At 40.1% G+C, this 23,050-nt stretch overlaps 1 protein-coding gene across 1 annotated transcript; it reads right to left on the bottom strand.

Moving 5' to 3' along the window:
- Nucleotides 1-17,954: 17,954 nt before the first annotated feature.
- Nucleotides 17,955-22,684, bottom strand: ap5s1 (adaptor related protein complex 5 subunit sigma 1). The gene is made up of 3 exons (XM_044375979.1): nucleotides 22,393-22,684; nucleotides 20,351-20,642; nucleotides 17,955-18,851 (listed from the first exon to the last, which is right to left on the bottom strand). Exons 1-3 carry the CDS (start codon nucleotides 22,572-22,574, stop codon nucleotides 18,723-18,725), a joined length of 603 nt encoding a protein of 200 aa, XP_044231914.1. The 5' UTR covers nucleotides 22,575-22,684; the 3' UTR covers nucleotides 17,955-18,722.
- Between the last annotated feature and the right edge of the window lie 366 nt (nucleotides 22,685-23,050).

The raw sequence follows: 23,050 nt of genomic DNA, 5'->3' as shown, positions 1-23,050 counted from the left end.
TTGTAATTATGTATGAACAGATTTTGGAAATAAAAACTTTCTCTCACTTTACTCTTGTAACTTCACAACGATAGCATAAATTAATGCATTGTATGCATGCATGCATGTCAATGAAAAGACTTTATGCATCCATTTACATCACTCTCTAGCTCCCCTCTGTGTGCCAGATTTTGCAGGTCTGTGGCAAATATCCTATATGGTCCGACTTTGCTACACATTACACCTTGCCATTTAACTGACCAGATGTCAGCTATTACTGAGAACTAGAAGACAGAATTGTTTACCAAAAGCTTCATTTATAATTGAATGTAGCATCAATTTCCAAAAGATCACCCAAGTCCTACTGAGATATATGACAGATTCCTGCATGTATGAAGATGTCTTTCAGTATGTTGTCACTAAAATTAAATTGTATTCACATCTATACTTACACTCCTCTGGGGTGACTGAAATGGAGGGTTAAAAGGCAGTTGTGTTGCATGACTGGAGACTGGAGGACAAGGGGTCTGATTGTAGACTCAGTGTGAAAGTAGGGGATTTGGGGCTGGGCTGCAGTGCTGGAGGAGTAGTGGAAGTGGTGGTAATCCATTTTGCAGGGATTCATGGCTGTGGTTCTACATATTTCTGGAGATGATCAGATGACCCCCCCACCTTCTTCTGTCTCACTTATCTGTGACATTGGTGTAGATAAATGAACACAAGTACACATTATAGCAGAGAAACACATAGGGTTGCCAAAGCAGCTCTTACTGCATGAAAATACCATCATACCTGCCGCTTGTCTGGAATTTCAGACAGGTAACAGACCTCCCTTCCATGCATGAGAAAATAAGGAGAATATTTAGTGGTTGTTTGTTTTTTTTTTTGTCCAAACACAGTAGGTTTGATATAATTGTCCCAGGCACTTGGGTGATCCTGCACCATTTTTTTTCAAATCCCTGAATTTGGAAAAAAATACAGTCATTCTCCATATATACATATGCTTTGCACGCAAGTCCAGGTTGATCTAGAATATGCATTGGATATGTAAATGAAAAACATACATTTTTCTGTCATGCCATGTTGTTTTTCCCAGTGTTGCTGTGTGCAAAAATACAGTAATAGCACATGTGTCTCAGAATTCAACTTACTTCATTGACAAATTCTTTGCAGGATTTGTTTTGGTGCATCATACTTACAAAACAAAAATCTATTATGCAGTCTGTCACCTCCTCAGCCCTCTTACTTTTTAAGGGATAGACTTCTAGCCATTTGGTGAAATAGTCCACCATGGCAGAAATGCTTATGTGTACATTGTTGGGGCACTTAAACTTGCCTACAAAGTCCATCCCCATAAGTTCAAAGTGCCCTGACACCTTAAATGCAAACCAAAGCATAACATCAACTAAGACTTTCATGTTAAATTTAATGAGATCATTCACCGCTCAGGGTGAGTTTTCTCCTTTATATAGGCCATAAGTCATCACAGTGGGTAATCTAACAAAGTAAAAATGAGAACACTGAGATATGAAATATGTAAATATTTCCAGAAGCTCTGCAGGAATATGAAGCAGTAATGCACTCACCCATTTTGTGATGTCAGTAATATATTTGTGAAAGTGTGACGGATCTGTTGACAGAGACAGACCACAACTGCTGCTTGCATGCAATTGTATTGGAACCAGTTAGCTTGAAAACCAGTTGGGACTTCACACCAGAACCAACCACCTTCTACAACAACGGCCGAGATGTCATCACCATGTCACCTGCTCCAGAGCCACAGCTATCATCAGCATCATCAACTCCCTTTAGTGGGGGCCAGGTCCATGCAGTTAGGATGAATGAAACATTTTTAAATATGGAGAGGGCGTATATACAAATGTCCATTCCATCATCAAGATATGGTCTATATTGTTGTTCTGTGGTAGTCGATGGCACTTATAACTGCTGAATGTCGTAATGTACACGGAGTATCATGTTTGTATGCTTATGTTAGAATAATCTATGTCCAGTATTACAAATGTATGTAGAGGCTGATGAATTGCTGTTATATTCAATCTAACCTCAAGTACTGAAAAATAAAAATCTGATCACAAAAAAATATATAGAAAGGGGGTGTTTTTCTATTATTAGTTGTGGTTGTAGGAGGATCTTTGCACCTCTTTTTCCTCGCACAGCAGTGGGGAAAAAAAGAAGCTGTGAAAACAATATTGGATATAACACAACAAATTCAGTGATAGTGAATTGTTAGACCAAATCAGAAAAAGATAAGATACAATTAACAAGACTTACACCAAAGGTTATGTAAAAATGAAATAATAGAACTGGATTCACAAAAAGTGTAGACTTATATCATATTAGTTACAGGGTCCTTCATGAAAAGAATAAAGTATCACCAGTAAAAGACCAGTAGAAAGTACAAGATAATATTCAAAAGATGTCACAAAAGTAACAGTAAGAAGAGTAAATACATAATATCAACATTTAACCCAACAGTAATTTAAGTTACTAAGAATTCGTATCAGCAACATATTAGCATCAGGCAGCAAATATAAAGGCAAGCTTGATGAGCACCAAACTGCAGAAAACTAATTTAATATCTCAAATCACAAATAACAATCACAAAGTAGCTATAAGAACTGAAGAACCTATTTTGTTACTCATTAATTTATCATGTTTATGCATTAGAGATTATGGTTAAGTGATAACAGTGCTCTTACAACAAGACATGCATTTAATCTCTCTCTGAGCACATTTAACCTTGTGTTCTGCTGCCATAGCTTTTATGTTAATGAGATGACAATTCAGACTTATGTCATGTTGTCTTACAATGTTATGTAAATGTTACCGGGTCCAACTTAGCGAGACTGTCGTCATGACTTTCAAACATGAGACCAACGTGTAAAATTGCCATCATGTTTAAGTAATGAGACACATGTCTGAAAGAGACATTTGAATAACGACTCTTCCATTTCAGAACACAGTACGTCACTATTTATATTGATCGACCATGTGAATTTGCACAATGGGTAGGGTCATACTCTTAGGTTCAGTAGCCCCTACAGGCTCATACATACAGTATGTGATTGATGTGTGATGATAATTCCTATTCAGTTGCTTGGTAGCTGTTAAATTAGATTTAAAAAAATGTGTTCAGACCGACAATATCACTGCATCTAAAGGGCAGGGTGGTCCAGCGAAAAAGCTAAACCTTTGCCATAAAGCTAAGCAACATCATCAGAGTCCTCTCTCATCCTCCCTGACCAGCAGGATCTGTTCAAAGGCTTCATTACCTGCCAGACTGGGCATATCAGATCAAACCTCCCATGACCTCAGTCCCTGGTAAAAATCAAGCTTACCACTCTTAACAATCTTGATCAAAACATGTGCCACTAAAATTAACTTTTTTGGGTGCTCCAATAGTTGTAGGTGACAAATCTTTTGAAGGACAGTTCCCCACCTCTAAGTCCTTGACGGCCAGCCCGATCCAACCATTTCCTCCTACCTGCACCAATTCATCCTCAATAAATAAAGGCTATAATAACCTTTTAATCACTTATTGTTTTGGTGTGGTCTTTAGGGTTGATTTTAATCAAAAGTCTATCATCACTCAATACCAAAGGACACTAAAGAGATGAGAGAGGCGTTTCTTTCTTCTTTCAGGCAGTGAAGTATACATACATGATCCCAGTATTTGATATGAGGAAATACAGTAGGGGGAATCTGCAGCATCTCATTGGGGAGGTTGGGATGAAATTTATTGCTGCAGCTGAACTTGCTGATTGAAGCTGATTAGACTGGTGAGTTTTAAGTGATTTTACAGGAGATTTTTAATATGGATACTCCCCATGCAAATCAAAACCCTAAATCTTCTCCCTTGTTAATGACCTATAGAGTTATACAAGACCAAACTAGGGCTTACCAAAGCAAATAAATGATGACACTTGTGTCAGCAAAAACATTAATATAACACCTGAACATCACACTTTTTTTTTTTAGTCGAGAAGCTTGTCAAAACTTATGGTGCCATCACATGGTGCCATATGGTCTATCACTGTACTTAATTTTCCACAAACACAAAATCTCAAAGTTTGACTTATAAATTATCTACATGATAAAGAAGAAGACACAGACTCAAGTTTGCTGTGAAATATTAATCAAAGCTCTGATGATCTTCAGACATGTATAGTTTTAGCTTTTATCAATATATTTAAATTAGAATATTAGCTTTAATTTGAAAACACTAAACAGTGAACACCAGGGACCATCTTTTCTAATAAAACCATTCTTTGAATTGAGAATGTTTAAATGCTGAACCCCAATTTGAAGAAAGAGTAAAAGAGGAAAAAGAAGAAAAAACACATTTTTAAAAGCAATAGTCGATGATTGCAGTCTTTAAAACCAGTCATTAAGTTTAGTGTAGCGATCACCTGAATACTTTTTCTCTCTGAGGGTGAGTCAGCAAACAGAAAGCTCCAGTTTGAAAAGACATCAAACTTCAGGCAGTACAGCTTTGAAACCTGTTATAATGAGCTGTGAAAGTTGGAAAGCTGTGGACAGAAATTTCTCTTATTAGGACTGAGAGGAAAGAGGCAATGAGCTATTAAATATTGCTGTCTACACTAGCCAGGAAAAGGTAATTTGGGGTTGATGGATGCCACCTCCATTGTTAGTCCAAATTATGAAACTATCCCCATTGTAAGGGGGAAAAAATGAGGGAACATGCAGGGGAAACAACGATTTACCTGACCATCATTCCTAAAGTGTCATTTTAGTCATAGTGACTACCATAAAATAAGGAATCCCTGTCTGTCAGCACAGGAAAACCAAGATTTATAGGCCAGAGCTTTTAGCACAGGGTAATGATGTATTTTATTTTCTCAAGGAAATTCTTAAAATGTAGTTATGTACAAGCCTGTTTTCAAAAATAGAGAGACAGATCAGCACAGGTGAGGGAGGGATGGGATAGGAGAAAATACATCGGGAGCAGGTTGGAGGGAAATAACTTTTCACCACTGTGTCACACTCCCAACAGACCCAAACTAATAGAAGAGGAACCCCTGTCATATCTGTCACAGGACTGGAAGTACAAAAGACAGATTGGGATAAGACAAGGACAAAAGTTATTGATGTTGAATGGAATCTACTCTTCATGGGCACAAACTGACAGAAGAAGGATCCCTGTAGTTCCTGAAATATGATTGGTAGTAAAAGGAACGGATTGGGACAAGACGGGGACAAAAGACAAAGCACTGGGATGAGTTAGGAAGAGATACATTTGGAGCGTGCAAGAGTGGAAGAATATGTCATTTCTGAGTCACCCCTTAACTGATAGAAGAAGGACCCCTGTGGTACCTGAAATAGGATCAGAAGTAAAAGGGATGGATCTGGGAGAACAGGGACAAAAGTCCAAGAAGTGAGATGGATGGGAAGATTGTTTTACTTGTGTCACCCTCTACTTCACACAGGCCCAAAGTGATAAAGAAGAAGAAACCCTGCAATACCTGATAAAGGATTGGAAGTAAAAGGGACAGATCGGGACAAGACAGGGATAAAAGTCAAAGACGGGGTTAAATCTCATGGATGGGAAGAAATAAAACGGCTCCTGGCAGGATGGAAAGAACTTTTTACCCCTGTGTCACACACCCAACTAACCCAAACTATTTAAAGGGGTATTGAGAGTAAAAGGAACTGATCGGGACAAAAATCAAAGAATTGGGATCGGCTGGGAAGAAATACATTTGGACCATGCAAGAGGGGCAGAACATTTCGCTCCTGAGTCACCTTTTATTTCCTTCAGGCCTAAACTGAAAGAGGAAGAACTTCTTTAGTTCCTGAAACAAGATTGGAAGTAAAAGTGACGGACAGAAAAGGGATGTATCTGGACAAGATGAGGTGAAAAGTGATGACATTAGGAATGGGAGGCAATAAATTGATATCAAGCTGGACAAGAGGAGCTCCTGTGTCATCCTCTACCCCCCAGAGACCCCAAATGATATAAGGAGGACCCCTGTGTGAATTTTAAATATTTCATGTTTTCATTTCACTCTGCCTTTTAGTGGAAATCCCCCAAACTGCAGCTGCTCCTTTGCTTCAGATTAAAACTGGAACAAGCAGAAGTAAAATGTTGGCAATGGTTTGGACAAATGTTGAACAGGGAACAGGGAGGTGATTAGTGGTATCATAATGGCCATTAGTGATGTGGCCAATGATTCTTCAGTAAATGTGTTTGTTTTAGAAGGAACACATATTATGCGTAGATGTTTCTCACAGGTGGAATAATGGTGATGTATAGACAACAGGAATATAGAGGGGGCTCTAGAGACATTTCCTGCACATAAAGTAGGAATTATGGGCTCCATAACTCCTGCATCATTTCAAACTGGAATAAATTGTATACTGAATCATAAAGACCTGGACATTGGTCAGCACTGAGGCATAAAGGCATAAGTCTAAAGTGTAACCTGTGATGGGTTCTTATAAGGTTGCTGCTGCTTTCAAAGATATTTTCAAAGCAATTACTATCACATGGTTGACACAAATGTAACTACCCCCAAATGCACACACAAGTAATTATTAAGCTGCCATTAGAAATGAATATGATTTGTACTCTGTATCCTCAAATAACCAGACATCACATCCATGACATAGGGGATAAAAATAAAAGTTTGGATGCTTGAAATGTCTGCACCCTGTAGGCTGGTGTTTCAAAATGTTGCATGCTGCTCTGATAATGATTCCTTTCACATATAAAGCTTGGACAGAGCTCTAATCTCCTTAAATGCATGCAGTCGTTGGGCGGCATAAAACATGACAGCTGTCATCCAACATATTGAAGGCTTTCACTGTGAAAGGTAATGGCCAGTAAGGTGAAAATTGGACAGGCTTGCTTTTAGAGTGGATTCAATCTGCCCAAACTGACGCAACTGACACTGGGGGGCCCTCTTGAGTGACTGCAGCTTAGTGAGAGATGACATGACAAGCACATAGTGCTTTCTGCTGCACTCCCTTGGTGTCATGAGTGACCCACTTTCCCCCCCCCCCCCCCCCCCCCCCCCCCCCCCCCCCCCCCCCCCCCCCCCCCCCCCCCCCTCTAATTGCAATTCCTTCTTTAAAAGTGTATTAGTATGCACAAAGGAGGATTCATTGTGCAACTACAGGCAGCGGATCACACACAATGCAAGTTATTAGTCTTTATCATCAAAGAAGTAGAGTGTGTTTATTATGTAATAGTTTGAATGACAACAGTTACATATTATTTACAATGCTATTCTATGTCACACACACACCCTTTGCTTATACATATACTAAGATTAAGTGTGATCTGGGGGTATGATAAAGGACATGGCCAACAGGCAGACCTGAAGACAAAGTTAGACCTGCTTGTTCTACCCAAATGAGACCATCTGACTCCAGAGACAAAAACTAGTGTACTCCTTGTCAACTTAAAAAAAACCAAAACCCCAAAATTTTCACATTAATAACCACAAAGTCGCCCTCAAATGGCCAACAAAATGTAAAGACAGCTTCCAAAATACCCAGGTTTACAGTATGAGCTGTGACATTCAACCAATAGGGTACAAGATTAATGGTAAATAGATCCATATCCTGTAAATTCTGTTTAACTGTGAAACCATGTGATTAACAATATGTCCAGGCTGCTAACAAGAACTGCCTGGATTTCAATTATTAACAACCTGCGGTGAATTTTTCATTGGTCTAGTTCAAGTGAACCAGTGATTGATCACCGCACGCATCCATCCTGGTAAAATGATGTGGTCTTGTGATATATCTCCACTTTACATGTTGATTAAGATCCTCAGTCCTGAAAGCTCTATTAAACAACTTATCAGTACATCACAGACTGTAGGATACTGGGGAATGTGAATAATGCAGAATTACAAATTCAGGCAAAAGCAGGTAACATTTCTCTGAAGCTTTGAAATCTGATGTTGACTTGTTATGCTGTGTTCCAGTCTAAAAATGCAGACCACTAGAGGATCCAGATCCTAAATTGGGCTACAGCATGTTTCTCATAACATGCCATTGGGAAAAAAAAATTGCGCATGGACACAGGAAAGATACTATTACCAGGTAAGAAGGGAAGACATCTAATTTGAAAAGACCTCCTGGACATTCCTGTAATTTATGTAAGCAATGCTGCACAACTTCTCTGGGTCCCAAATGAAGAACTGGGTGTATCAACCAATTGCTACGTGGCTGGCAGAGAGAAACACTTCCTGTTTTCCTGCTGGGCCTCACACACAGGGGATTCTCCACAAATGAATAATACATCTTCTCCATTTAATTTGGAAAGCAGCCGTAATGAGGCACTTTTACACAGTATTTCCCCCACTCTGGGCTCTCACGTGCCATAAGCACTGTGTGGTTGAATCTGAAGCTGTTAATGGACTGTCGTAAACTGGTGAAAGGGCAAAAAGCAAGAGACGTACATAATATTCATATTTTAAGGAGGTGCAAATTGACTGATTTTATTACGCAAATTAATGCAGAGTGGCAGCAGCTTGAGGATCAGAAATGTGATCTGAAAGCTTGAATCTAAGCAGAAGCAGGGAAAGGTTTTACGGGAATGTGAATGAATAATTTTCTACCCTCCCTGAACAGCTAGCATAAGAAATCTATTGTTTAAATTATTTATATAAATCAGCTAACACCTGATCAAACATAAGTCAACAAGATGAAAGGTGTGTTCAGACCAGGCGGCTGAAGCCAATGCAGAAGTACCTTAAAGTGCAAACTTCTCCAAACTTCTCTCTAGAAGTATGTGTCAGTCTCTAAATTTGGGCACTCTAATAAGTGGTCATTTTGAAATTATTCTGTGTTACTAAGATCTGAAGACTGACGTCCGGGCCATACAACCTACCTCTACCTGAGCAGCGCATGTGTATCACTGAACTGCTGCGGCGCTGCTACTCCCAGCTCTATCTTTCTACATAGAGTTTGACTTTGATAATAGTCATCAATAATAGAAAAAGGTCAAGAAGTATGTGCTCAATTGTGAAAAATAAATAATATGTGAGATGAAAGCGGCTTTCTTTCTGATGGGCGTAGCGGGATCTGGTTGGGGCTACCTCCGTGTCAGCCACATACCCTCCTCACGCAGAATGGGCTTTTTTTTTTACAGGCTATATTGATTATTCTGCCAGTTAAACCCCTGCTGTCACTGCTCCAAGTGAAGAAAATCCCTCCACAATGTCCCAAAGTTCCCCAAACGAGCTAAACACAATCTGACAAACAAACCTCCAAACTAACTGTCAGGAGGGAAACTGACAACAAATAAGGAAAATCACAACACCAAAATCTCTGTCTGGAAGGAGGTAAAACAACAGGTAGGAGTCCCGGTTTAAACTAATATCACACACGGCGAGCAGGAGTCGAGAAAAGAAGGTCCATGTGTCTCTGTCGCTCTGCGCTGGAGCTTTCTACCAGAGAGGCTCCCTGCTGCTGTGCGAGATGGGGAGGCTGACCCGCAGTGGCAACACTTTTTTTCATGTCTGTGACATATTCTACAGATATAGACACTGAAACCATAGTGAAAGGTGTAATGTTGCTGGTATGATGTCAATATTACTATCATTTTCACTGTCTATTTTTTCTGAGAACAGCACAGGTCATGCGGAAAAAATAGGTGAGACGCCAGATCTCTAGATGATGCGCTGCTGTTCACACGTGGCTCATGCAGGCTGTGTGGCGGCTCTAACCTGTTAACATGGGCGCCAAAATGAAAAGAGGTTCCAACAGACATGCACTGCTCACACAGGCGTTATATAGGCTTTGATGTCTGCCATGTGGGTGTTGATTGACAGCTGTGATTGACAGTTGGCTTACCTGCTGCTCTCCCCCGCTCTGGGATTCACACTGAGTTGGACATTTGTCACAATGTTTCACAAGGTTTAATATTACGTGATTACGATATCTGCCCTGTCAGCACAATTTAGCTAAATTAGCTAATGTTAGCCCATATGTGCAGTGTTTGGTGTTCCCAGTTAGCACTCTGGAAACACGTTGCAGATCATAAACTGCAACTCTGGGCTTCAAACCAGCTCCAGTGGAAACCAATGAGTGACACAACATCCATTTTTATATTCAGTCTGTGGTTCAGACAGAACGCAAGATGAATTTTTGAGACGTGATAGCATAGTCAAGTCTTGTTTTAAAAGTCAACAGAAAGATGCAAGTGGGTGAGATTAGTCATGAATTCAAAAATGTTTCAACCTGAGCAAAAAAAAAAACACTGACTGCAATGTAGAGCGAGTTGTGCTCAATAATCTGGTAGATCTCCAAGTATCGTGCTGTGTTATTAAAACAAATGTGAAAGTTTTAATGGATTCTTACATAATAAATACTTTCATTCACTGCATGCTGGTTTATTTCTGATAATTATTAATTATATGTATCATATTTAACCGTACAAGGATTTACTTCAAAAAAAACATTACAGATAACTGAACTTCACCCGGTTTAATCCTACCTCAGCCTCCGACATAGTGAAGCTGAGGAGTAGGGAGGAGACTTAAGGGAGCGTTCATGTAATAAACGAGTATGACCCATTAAACCCTGCAGGCCTGAGTAAAATACAGTGACACAAAGCCTCACTGTAATTTTACCATAAAAGAGTCAGCCATTCTCGGATGTAAATTTATTGAGAGGTCGTAACATTTTACAGCTGGTACTCTGTACTGGATATGATCACATTTGCTCAGAGCTATTGAGATTATGATCCCAGACAATGTGTTTTACCAGACAAGCCGTAACCTCTGTAGAATTATTTTAATTACTGTTAAAATTGCAGTTAATGACCAATTGCAAGCAATAAAGAAGCAGAAGGCTTCTTGCATGATAAAAATATGAGTATGTTGGACTAATTGGCTTGCAGTTAAAGATGGCACGGTATTAGAAGAAGCCTCTCACAGTGTTTTTTGAGAGAAAGACAAGTATGAAAGTATCTGTCTGTCTGTCTGGATTTAAATAACGATGAAAAATAATAAGACTGCCTTCCGTGCATTCCAAGGCAGATGGCATCCTGTTTACCATATAATCGCCCCTGAGTTGCGATCAGAGCATCTGGAGCATGTGGCCTTTTTCAGTCTAGACTACTTTATCACTTAGCTTATTTACAGATCAACAAATCAATTTGTGGGGGAAAAACAAAAAGAACCAAAGAGAAAGCAGAAAATCGAAGATATGAAAGTCCTTGTTTTCATTTCTTTCTGCGAGGTTGTTATTTAGTTGACTGTTTCCCTGCAGACAGCACTTCTTTTTCATTGATAATGAGCAACACAGCAAACCTACAGAGGAATCACACTGCAGAGGGAGCTTAATTAAGGAATAATTGACTTATATTTTCAATTAATTGAGCTGTTTGAAGTAGTGCGATAGTCTCACACTGACAAGCTATACCTTTAGACACCAGGCACCTCATGCATATTGGTTGAAATGGGAAAAATACATTTTTCAGGGGCTGGGAAAAACATGAAATAAATGCCTTGAAATTAGAAATCTAACGCGATTTGAGATGCTAAGAGAGAACATCTCTCTTCTGATGTCTGATAGACTCGATGAGCCTAGGAGGGAAAGGCAATTCTCTCTGTGTTTTTATGTAAATGTGTGTATATATGTGTGTGTGTGTGTGTGTTTGTACAAGCAAGAGGAAGTGTTTAAAGAGAAGTCCAGGTATAATTTGCAACATTATGTTAAAGAACCAAGAAGAAATTATGATTATTATTATTACATTCAGGCCATTAATTCAAGCTTATGTCAACACCTACGCACTGTACCTCAAACATATAATCTCCCTCCTACACAGACAGTGAAGAATGCTGAAATTTACAGATCACACAGATCTGTTGTGACATCCAATATGAGTGGCGTTTAGCTGTTATCACTGAGCATTGCTCAACCTCCACTCCAATAGAAGGTCCACTTAGCTTTCGCCTGTGAGAGGAATATTTGAAATTCTAGGAATGTACGCATGAAAGGGAATAGAAATGATGCCTAATGTATATGAATGGGAGCTGTGGCGTTCAGGTATTTCACACCGCATGCCCTGACAGAGGCTAAAGTGAATAAGTCGTCAACTCGCATTGAAATTCATATTGTATCCTTGGCTGGAGCTGAGCACATTTTCTCCATTGTGCCGTGAGCCACACAATAGCCAGGGAGATGTCTGAGCCGGATTCAGACCACAGGAGTTTTAAAATCTTCACAGATGTTCTTCTCTCTAATCTCAAATAAGCACAGATTTGAAAATGATGGCGCTTCACACACTACAGGATATTATTAGGATTATCGTGCCAGAGGGAGCAATGCACCACCTCAAGTCATCTATTGGGGAGGCAGATGTAAACAAAATGGAGATTGACAATGGTGCAACAACTTGCTTTAGTAAAGCTCTTCTCTTTGTCCGTACGGTTATGGTATGTCTTGGGAGACACGTTACATGGGGCCACATATCGACAGGCCTTTCCTCCATCTCAGCTGTCCAACACACCTGTTCAACAGCCTTTTGTTGTTTCTTCGCAGTTGCCATTTCAAAAGTCCTCTCATTCACTTCCTTATAGACTCGTCTCTCTCAATGGCTATTGTGGTCCCGCTTGGAAAGTAGTGACGTAATCATCCAGATTTTGAATCCTAAATATCAAACATCATTGAAATTATTGGGGGGGGGGCAGCCCTGATGAGTCTGGAAGCAGTTCTTGAGGTTTAAGACTGGATCTGTAAACCCCTCACATTACCAGAGGTCCCAGACCAGACTTCTCCTCCAATTGTCAGGAGGATTGAATCATGGATAAATCAGCCCAAAACTCCTGAGCCCAGCATAATGAGTCAGGAGAAAAAATATGAAGGGGAAAGTCCTTAAAGCTTCTGTAAATTTAGCTTGAAATAGTAAAAATGCATATATGATATAAAAGTTGAGTGTCTCAGTAAGCATCCAGATTACATACGAGGAATATGACTTGGTGTTGTTACAAAAATATAACAAATATATATTCAAAAATATACCCAAAATATATACAAAATGAATGGGTCCTACATAATATAAAAAGAAGAATTTACAATAGAAAAATAAAAAATAAAATATGTTCTGGTGAGAGGAGCAGCTGCAGATTAAAATTATAAATATCAAATAGAAACTGTTCTTGTTGTGTGAGGGTTTGGTCTTGACCTCAGCCTCTTGCCGGGGAGCATTTCAAAAAGTTTATGTCCAGCGTGGGAGGGTTCAGCCATGACCTTTCCTGCTCACTTTAGTGTCCCGGAGGCGTGCAGGTCCTGGAGGGACGGCAGATTGCACCAAATCACCTTTTTGGCACAGTTGATGATACGCTTCAGTCTGCTGTTGTCCTTGGCAGTTGCAGAGGTATACCAGGTGGTGATGGAGGAGGTGAGGATGGACTCAAGTGATGGTGGTGTAGAAGTGCATCATTATCATTGCCTTTGGCAGGTTGAATCTCTTCAACTGCCACAGGAAGTACATCCTCTGCAGAGCCTTTTTGGTGCAGATGCTGATGTTTAGGTCACATTTGAGGTTCTGGCTGATGGTGGTTCCCAAGAAGAGGAAGGACTCCACAGTGTCGTCTGGGGAGTCACACAGGGTGATGGTGGTGGGTGGGGCTGCATTCCTTCTGAAATCCACAACCATCTCCATTGTCTTTAGTCACCAGGTGGTCTCATCTCCACCAGAGATGAGCCCAGTGAGGATCGTGTCATCTGCAAAGTGGAGGAAGGACACAGCCTGGAGGGGAACCAGTGCTGATGGTCAGAGAGTCAGAGATGTGCTTCCCCAGCTTCATGTGCTGCTCCCTGTCAGACAGGAAGTTGGTGATCCATCTGCAGGTCAAGTCAGGCATGAGCAGCTGGGAGAGCTTGTCCTGTAGCAGGGCTGAGATGATGGTACTGAAGGCGGAGCTGAAATCCACAAACAGGATACAGGTGTAGGTTCCTGCAGTGTCCAGATGCTGAAGGATGAAGTGGAGGACTATGTTCACCGCATTGTCCTCAGACCTGTTGGCTCTGTAGGCGACTGCAGGGGGTCTAGGAGTGAGTCCGTGATGGATTTAAGGTGGGACAGTACAAGAGGCTCAAAAGACTTCATGACCACAGAGGTCTGAGCGAAAATAAACATTTATAACTATTAGAAAATCTAGTTAAAAATGAAGCTCATTTTGCTGTTTAGACCATTTCTCAAGACTGTAGACGTGACAGATCACGAGATGTGACATAACACCTGCAGGGGCTGGCTAACTACAGTAGCTAACGACTCAATTTCCATGGTGCAGAGCCACATTCCTAACTCACTGAGCCTCACCTCCAACACAGTAAATAAACTACATTTATTACATGCAGCATTATCACTAAAGAAGTCAGAGGAAAAGCTAAACATAAGACACACCAAGTAAGAGAGAGCAGGAGAGCGAGAGGGAGAGAGGGAAGCCATCAATAGCAGCTAAGCTAAAGTAACTAGCAGATCTGGATAGTGTGCAAACAGCTGTGTGATTGGCGAGAAAGTCACTGAAAGAAGGAGAGAGCTAAGAGTGCTTGAGCAGAACTAGTGTAAGTTTAAATGTACGGCGGGTAATTAGCCACAGTAATGAAGAATATAGCAAAATTAACTGGGTTGAGATGCAGAGACACTACCAATAAACTCTGGAAACCGCAAATGAGACAATACGCTTACTGCAGCACGTCACATCATTTATGATTGGTTTGCAAAATTAATTGTGCAATTTGCATAATAAATGTCTGAACATAGCCACACTCAGTTCAAACCCAATATCAGGGAAGTTTACAAAAACTTAAATATTTGACAATATTTCAAATGTGGATTGAAACTAATTTCTTATGCTTTTTAGATGCTTACTATTATGTACTTAAGACTCTAAAATACATAGTTAGAAGGTTCTTGTGGATTTGGTTTTCCAGTGGCTTTAAACTCAGCAGTTGGCATATTCAATAGCCAGCCTCTAAATTCAATGAGAAAATCTTTTGTTGAAGCTTCAGGCTGGTGGGAGGGGAGAGAAAAAAAATGCAGGAAGAGGAAAAGATTGAGTGAGTGACTGAGATGGGCTGTGACAATGTCAGCTTTGGTCTGGTCAGTGTGCACAAACGATGAGTGAATATAAGGGCTGCTTGAAGACGAAAGGCAGGAGGGGGGGGGGGGGCTCCAGCACACAAGCAGAACAGGAGGTGGTTGCCAATTGGTTGGAGAAGACGGTTTACAGCCCCCGAAGGTTGCCGGTTCACATCTTGACCTGGAAGAGCTTTCTCTCTGCTCCCCTTCCATTTAAAGCATCAGGTGCTCTGCAAGGCCTTCCCTCTTAACTCGGTGAGTCAGCAGTGTACTCCAGCTCATGTACAAAGCAACTACCCAGATTTTGCCTTTGATCTACTGGCACCGCCGCCTCATGCAATTTGACCTTTGGGTCCCATCGAAAAACTCGTCCAACTCTCCATCTGGCTGTTTTTTTTTTTTTTTTCAGTGTTGAGCTGCTAAAAAACAATTTGCAAAGTTGGTGAATGGTACAAGATTGTTTTTGCTATGAGAATTGTATGTACTTCAGTTAATGGCCTTCCATTTATTCCCTCTGTAAGTGCTATTGAAGCCCAGGAGTGTTCAGGTTTTCATTTCGACTACACATTTAAGCAGCTGATTTCACCGATGAGTTTGTGCCTCGTGCTAATCAAGGTGTAATCACCTGCAGTGTTTGGCTGGCATGAAAACTTGCACAATCTTGGGCTTCTGTAGCACTTAGTTGAAAACCTCTTCATAACTTTAATCCATTTAATCTCTTAATTTTAACCCTGGAGTGGCCTCTTTACAAAATGCAGACAACTAAACAGGCTCATTTTCCAGCCTTGTCATTTCCTTGAGCAATTATACAGAGCAATTTTTTTTCAACCCCCCTGATTTCCCCTTTTTCTAATCCACTCATGTTTTTCTATACACTGCGATGTGTAACATGTTTTTATTGATAATCCTGCCTACAAACCACGCTGCACTGGAATGACAATCACAGGGGATAAAAGCACAACATACACACACACACACTGCAGCAGATACTGTAATTTTAATCTCCACTTGACATTAACTTGTGCATTTTATCAAACAGCTGTTTGCAGGCAAAGATCAGCCTCCTATGCCTGTGAATCACTAATTAGATGTAATTACAAACTGTTTCCACACACGTGAAAACAATCTGTGTGTTGCTTGTTTGATGTCTACCGGCTCATTTTAAACTGTCTCAAGCAGCAGCAGCAGCATTCATGATTTTGTAGCCTGGTGAATTTTTTGCTTTGGTGTCACTATTTGTCTCTTATCAGCAATACAGACTGCAGCTCTCATCCTGTCTGGCTCTGTACTGCCCCCTAGTGGGGAAATCAAGGTCTGTCAGTCTTCATACAAGATTTTGTTGTGCAAAGTTTGATACAGTCACGTAGATGAAGCCAAATAAGTGTGTGCTGTGAGCTAAAGGAGTCAAATCCAATTTAAGAAATTGCTGAATATTCAGATTAAAGATGACAAAACCCACACACATTTTTTTATTTATATAAGCTATTTGGATTTGACATGTGTTAATGCAAAGTTTTTTTGTGTGCTCAAACAGCTGATGTCAGATGTTATAGTGGTGATATTAACACTCCAAATGTTATCTTTTAGTTTATTATTCACCAAAGTGACACCTGCTCAGAAAAAAATGACTTTACTTTGAGTAAGGAGTTAATGAACTAGAAATAAATGAACTAATTTAAAATACTGGTAAAAGTGTAGTATTTTGCTAATTTTACATATACTACATGGTCAAAAGTATGTTGACTCATGAACATTACACCCAAATGTGACTAATGAACATCTCATTATAAAACTATGGGCATTAATCTGCTGCAGTAACAGCCTCCACTCTTATGGGAAGCCTCTCCACAAGATTTTGGACCCTGGCTGCAGAGATTTGCAGCTATTCCTCATCAAGAGTGTCTGCAGGCCAGTCAAGTTCTTCCACACCAAACTCTAAAAAAAAACCTTTCTTTATTGGCCTCACTTGCATGAGGACACTGTAGAGGAGGGAGGAAGAGGAAGGGGCCTTCACCAGACTGTTGCAACAAAGTTGGAAGAACACAATTGTGTAAAATATCTCTGGATGTTGTAACATTGAGATTTCCCTTCGTTGGTACTAAGGGACCGAGACCAAACCATGAAAAACAGCCACAGACCATAATTACGTAAACAGATGCAGGGTTGTTGACATATTTTTGGCCGTATAGTGTAAAATATAGCCTCAAGTTGCACAGCAAGGACAATTCAAATTTTACAATCTCAAATACTTTGTTTTTATGGGAAACTCACACTCAAAATGCAAGTTGGTGAGTTGGGTTTTTTCTCCACTGCAGACTGACTCTCACAGGAACAAGATCGCCCTCTGCTGGTCTCAGTGGAAACAGTCACCTCATTCACTGGTGTTACTTCACAGGTGTTTTTATCCAGCTGCTGACATCGTTTGTGTTTTCCCTCCACCACCAGATGTACACAAACTCTAAATCCTCCTCTTTGTGTTTAATCATTTTTAATGTGCTATCCCTCAGTGCCTTTAGTTTTTTTTTTTTTTTAATACATATAAAAAAAAGAGAAGATCAAAGCAACTGACGCTGGCATCCAGACAGACCCCCCCATCCCCTTCCCTCCCTTTGCTAAAATAAAAATCACCAGTTTGGTTTGGATTTGGTTGACAGCACAAAACTGGATTTTATGAGGACAGGAGGAGGAGCAGGAGAGTCTGGCTTCACTGCGAGCCACAGTCGGAGGTACAACAGATGTTCACAAGACACAGGAATGTATTTGTCATTTGTTGTCTGGGTTTTTCCGTTAATGATTGTGTATTCGTCATTGGTTCCTGTTTTCTTCTGTATTCTGCATGCAATATCTCTGTATGTATCATCTTTTGTGGTTTTATGATTATTTCAGGTCATTTCTTGCCTTTTTTTATTGTCAAAGTCTCACAATCATAACATTTCTGCTTCAAAATGGCATCAAACAGGTCTAACTTTAATCTTTCTTTACTCCATTTCAGCTGTTTGTTACTTTGAGATGATGTATAGTATTGTATACTGCAAAAACACATAAAAAAAAACCTCCTCTGGTTTCCTACTCCTCTTCAGGAACAAAAGGTCCATTACAAGTCAAAAAAGTAACACAATGTACCAGTGAGATTCATTTGTCCACCCTGAATTTTCATCTTTTAGCGGCAGTTAATAAGAACGTAATCGAATGCAAACACAAGAAACAGGTTGCGCCTGGTTCCTCAAGGTTGCATCGTGACATTTCAAGTATTGTGAATCAGATAAATGCCACTTTGATGTTGATAAGTAGGTTGTAACTGGCCTCTTCAACTGCTTCTTTAATCTGCCACATTTTTTTTTCCTTTCCACTCTTCAATTTGACAAACAGGATTTGAACTGAAGCCTCCCACACAGTAAACAGCCAACAGTGAGCTGCAAGTAGCTGCGGGAGATATTTACCACTGTATGTGTTTACACCTCATGCAATCTGAAACAGCAGCTGCCAGTAGTCCATTCTTCTTCTACTGCTGCAGAAATGTCACCAAATGTAAACAACAGCTTGTTTGTCAAACATGGAAACTAGCAATAATCTCGCTCAGACTGGAAGTCAGGTCGTAGTGCAGCGATAGCAGCGACCCCGATATGGTGACCTCAGTCCGCCGGGCTGCTCGGGTTCACTTGGCCATGTAGGCCGCCACTTCCTTCTCCAGACTCTGGGCGAAGCGGTGGTTGAGGAAGAGGAGCTGCCCGTGAGGCAGCAGGCGGCTGAGCAGAACGTCAATACGGTTGCTCTTCAGCAGGACCTGGAGAGAAAACGTTGTTAGTAATGACTTTTTAACGATCGCAGCTACTTACAGATGGTAATAAAATCTGTACGGTTGCAATCTGCTTTCATTACTGTTTTTATTTTTTAATTTCCAGAACATGTGATGAGTTGCTGCTGTTGAGCATTTGTCAAGCAATGCTTAGTCTGTGTTCATTTCTGTTTCGATGAATTGATTCTAGTCTAATGAGGCACTTTAAACATGTCTGGATGCCACAAACGGTTTAATATGAATAGATGTACCAGACAATAAATTATTTTAAGAAAATACATCCACATGTCCCAGCTCACTTGATTACTCAAGTAAAATTTGGGAGTGACAAATCAATACTCAAACCAACAATGCATTAGCCCGTCTCTCAATACCTTCTGATTTCCCAACCGTGTCTGTGGCTTTCAGCTTCAAAACCCACTGATTCCAACTGAAGAAATGAATTAATCTTAAAAAAAAAAAAAAAAAACAGGCCACAAATACTGTATGTACTTTAATTTTTGCAATGACAGAGCTGAACTCTCCCATGTTAAAGGGAATCGAACGCTCCATCTTGTTACATTCAAGTACAAAACTGGTTAGAAAAGGGAGGAGACACAGCAGACCAACCTTATTCTTCAGCCAATACAGGCTTATTTTTACCCACTAAAATAGTAACGACAGTTGAGGTTTCTTAGAGCCGGCTGCCAGAAGATGTCCAAACGTCTCACTATTCAGATTGTTTTATTGAGCTTTTCTCTAGATCTCCATGAGAATTATATAAAAATTCCCCCCCCCCCCCCCAGCAAAAAAAAAAACAGCAAACATGTTTTAAAAATCAGTCAGATATTATCCAAAATCTATGAGACTGAAGTTGGAGTTCGTGGGAAAGTTAGGTAACCTAAAGTTGACATAACTACACATTTCCAGGTCTATATTCATATTCTGGGGCTCTACTGGAATATCTTAACATGCAGTTCAATAAACTCTCTTTTACTGGTTCTTTATGCAGCCCCTCAGTTCAGCCTCTGTCTGAAACAGGCTGATTCCAAGTTGTCACACCACTTAAAGTTGTGAAAGAGATGCACATCATAGTAACAGCATTAACACTGTTTAAAATCACCTGTTAGATTTGTGGAACCTTATTCTATTTGTAAAAATAGAAAAAGGGGCAATTTCACTGGTTTTTCTCCATCCAGAACACATCAGATCAAGTCTAGATCAAGTCTCTTTGATAATCTAGTCCAGGTCTGACAAGTACAGTCTCATCAACACTTAACTATAATCAGCCCAACCATCATAATTTAATTAAACAATTTTGGGCTATGTAAAAATATGCAAATATTTATCCCTTGCTGCTATTTGGAGCTGATGTTACATTAAGTTTCCTAGTGCAGCTTTTGGTGCCAAATTTTTTTAATACTTTGCCAGCTGTTTATTTTAATTTCTAAAAGGGTCCCAGTCACGTCTAGAAGATGAAAACCTGTCGGGTTTGGGGTTGTCCTCACCTCGCTCCCCTGCCCCAACATGTGCAGGTGCTCCAGGCAGTGTCGCGTCAGGTTGCGCAGCGTTCCTTCAGCCAGCAGAAGGTTCTCGTGGGGCTCGCAGACCAGAGCGAAGCCCAAACTCTGGACGCCCAGCCACAGCACACTCATCTCCTCAGAGAAGGGGTCTCCAGCCCTCAGCCGTACCACGCCGCTGTCAGCCTCCTGCAGGGCCAGCGCCTCCTCGCCCGGCACCGTCTCCACCAGCAGCCGCCCCGACGCCTCCCGGGACAGAGACACGGCACTGCGGACCTGCCTGAGCCAGAGAGACGGTACATTCAGAAACATTGAGATCACCACTAAATCACCATTACCACCCTCATTTTATTGGAATTAGTGCTACTAATGATTATCTTTATTATTTGGTTAATCCAGCTTTTTAAAATGTATTTAATTACAGAGAAATTTAATGAAGGAAAACCAGCAAGTCATCACCTTCAGCTCTGGGAACCTGTGATGAGAATTTCAAAAACCAAATGTAAAAATATTTGACAGATTAATCAAATATGTAAATATATGTGGAGCTCCAACTAAGGATGATTTTCGTCTGCCAAATATTTTTGTAGATTGATCATTTGGTCTTTAAAATAACAGGAAACGGTGAAAAATGTCCATCAGGTCCCAACTTGTTATCATCAAATGTCTTGTTTAGTCTGACCAACAGTCCAAACACAAAGAAATTCACTATAATGTAAGTGACAGTAAACAGTAAATCTTCACATTTGAGAAGCTGGAACCAGACGATGGTTGGCATTTTTGCTTGAAATGTGATTTCAATGATTAATCAGTTATCAATTAATAGTTATCAACTAATTGTTGCAGCTCTAAATGTATGCAATACGTACATTAGTTGCATCCCTACACTGGTTTAAGGGAACTGTGGTTTTAATTTGCCTAAAATTTAACTCAAGAAGTTAAAAATGTGAGACTGAGGCTGCTGATCATCCCAACAATCTCATGTGTTTGTTTGTTTGTTTTAAAGGGATGACAGTTCCTCTGTCAGTGATAATAGGCTAAATGTCATACCAAGACTTTAACCTGCATATGTTGCTTATTTCTACTCTTATAAATTATGTTAATGTATTTTTATGGAGATTGATTATAAGCCCTGGTGGAATGTACCTAAGAACATTTACTCAAATTCTGAGGTACTTGTACTTCACTTGAGTATTTCCATTTAATGCTACTTTATACTTAATACTCCACTACATTTATTTGAAAGCTTTAGTTACTTTTCAGATGAAGATTTGACACAATGGATAATATAACAAGCTTTTAAAATACAACACATAGTTAAAGATGAAACCAGTGGTTTCCAACCTTTTTGGCTTTTGACGTCTTACAAAAAGCAGTGTGTAGTCGGGGTCACATTTCAGATGTCTAGGAGTTGTTAACAGCTCCACCAAATAGTGATTTTTCCCTCTAAACTTCTCACATGGTTTCATTTCAATAAATGTTCAAATGATCCAATATTTCACCAAAAAAATCAAAGATTAAAGAAAAAGTCCAAAAACTGAAAACAGATGTTTTCAGATCTCACGACCCCTCAGATTTATCTGGTGACCCTTTGGAGGGGCCTGACCCCTAGGTTGGGAACCACTGGACTAAACTAGCTAACTGTATATAAAGTAGTTGAAACTAGCTCCACCTCCAGCAGCTACAACAGTAACATGCTGCTCTAACACTGATGCTTCAGTAATAATAATCTAATGATGTCATATATAATAATATATCAGTCAGAGGGACCAAACCACTACTTTTACTGCAATACTTTAACTACATTTTGCTGCTAATACATATGTACTTTCAATTAAGTGGGATTTTTCATGCAGGACTTTTACTTGTAATGGAGTATTTTTACATTGCTGTATTGATACTTTTACTGAAGTAAAGGATCTGAGTATCAAACATAACAGCCAGGCGACAAGTGACGTTTTATATCTTTAATAACATTTGGAAGATGTTTAAGTTGAGTCAGAGGCAGTGGGGTGAGCAGACTCACTCACCTCGCCACCACAGCGAGCTTCTCCTCCTGCAGGAGTCGTCTCTCCTCCGGGCTGAGCTCCTGCTGCTGGGCGGACAGGACGCCTTCGTCCGGGCCGAAGACGCGGGAGTAAAGCACTCTGCTCTCCCCGGGAGCGAGAGCACTGACCGGGCAGACGGTGTGGATCAGGAAACAACGAACCATGTTGTCATGTGTGGATAAAAATGCCACTTTCTTTTCTGGAGCGCAGTCAGCTGATTACTCACTTCCGCGTTGGTCAGCTGACCGTTGCTTGGCGTTGTAAAAACCACGTGCCGGCGCTCGCGGACAAGCTTTATTTATCTTAGTTATCAGAGCTTTCAGCGTTTATGTACATATGTGAAAACATAAAAACAACATTAATAACATCACAAAGGTGTTTAACTGTAGATATTATAATATACTGTAGATAATATCAGTCAATGTAAATAATACAATATAAAGTAAATCTGAGTGAACATCTTCTTGTACCAATAAGATGTTTAGGAAGGTGAAGGTGATTATTTGAATTTATTACTAAGTTTAATAATTTACTCTCACACTAATATTTTGTGTCTGATATGGCTTTTCCACAAAAAAGTTTAAAATCTTTAAATATTGCAAATTACTCAATATCCCTTGTTGGAAATTCCAGAGTCTAT

The sequence above is a fragment of the Thunnus albacares genome, chromosome 15 (assembly GCF_914725855.1).
Source record: "Thunnus albacares chromosome 15, fThuAlb1.1, whole genome shotgun sequence".
Lineage (NCBI taxonomy): Eukaryota > Metazoa > Chordata > Actinopteri > Scombriformes > Scombridae > Thunnus > Thunnus albacares.
Note: the sequence above shows the minus strand (reverse complement) of the source record. Positions and strands in the feature narration are given on the sequence as shown.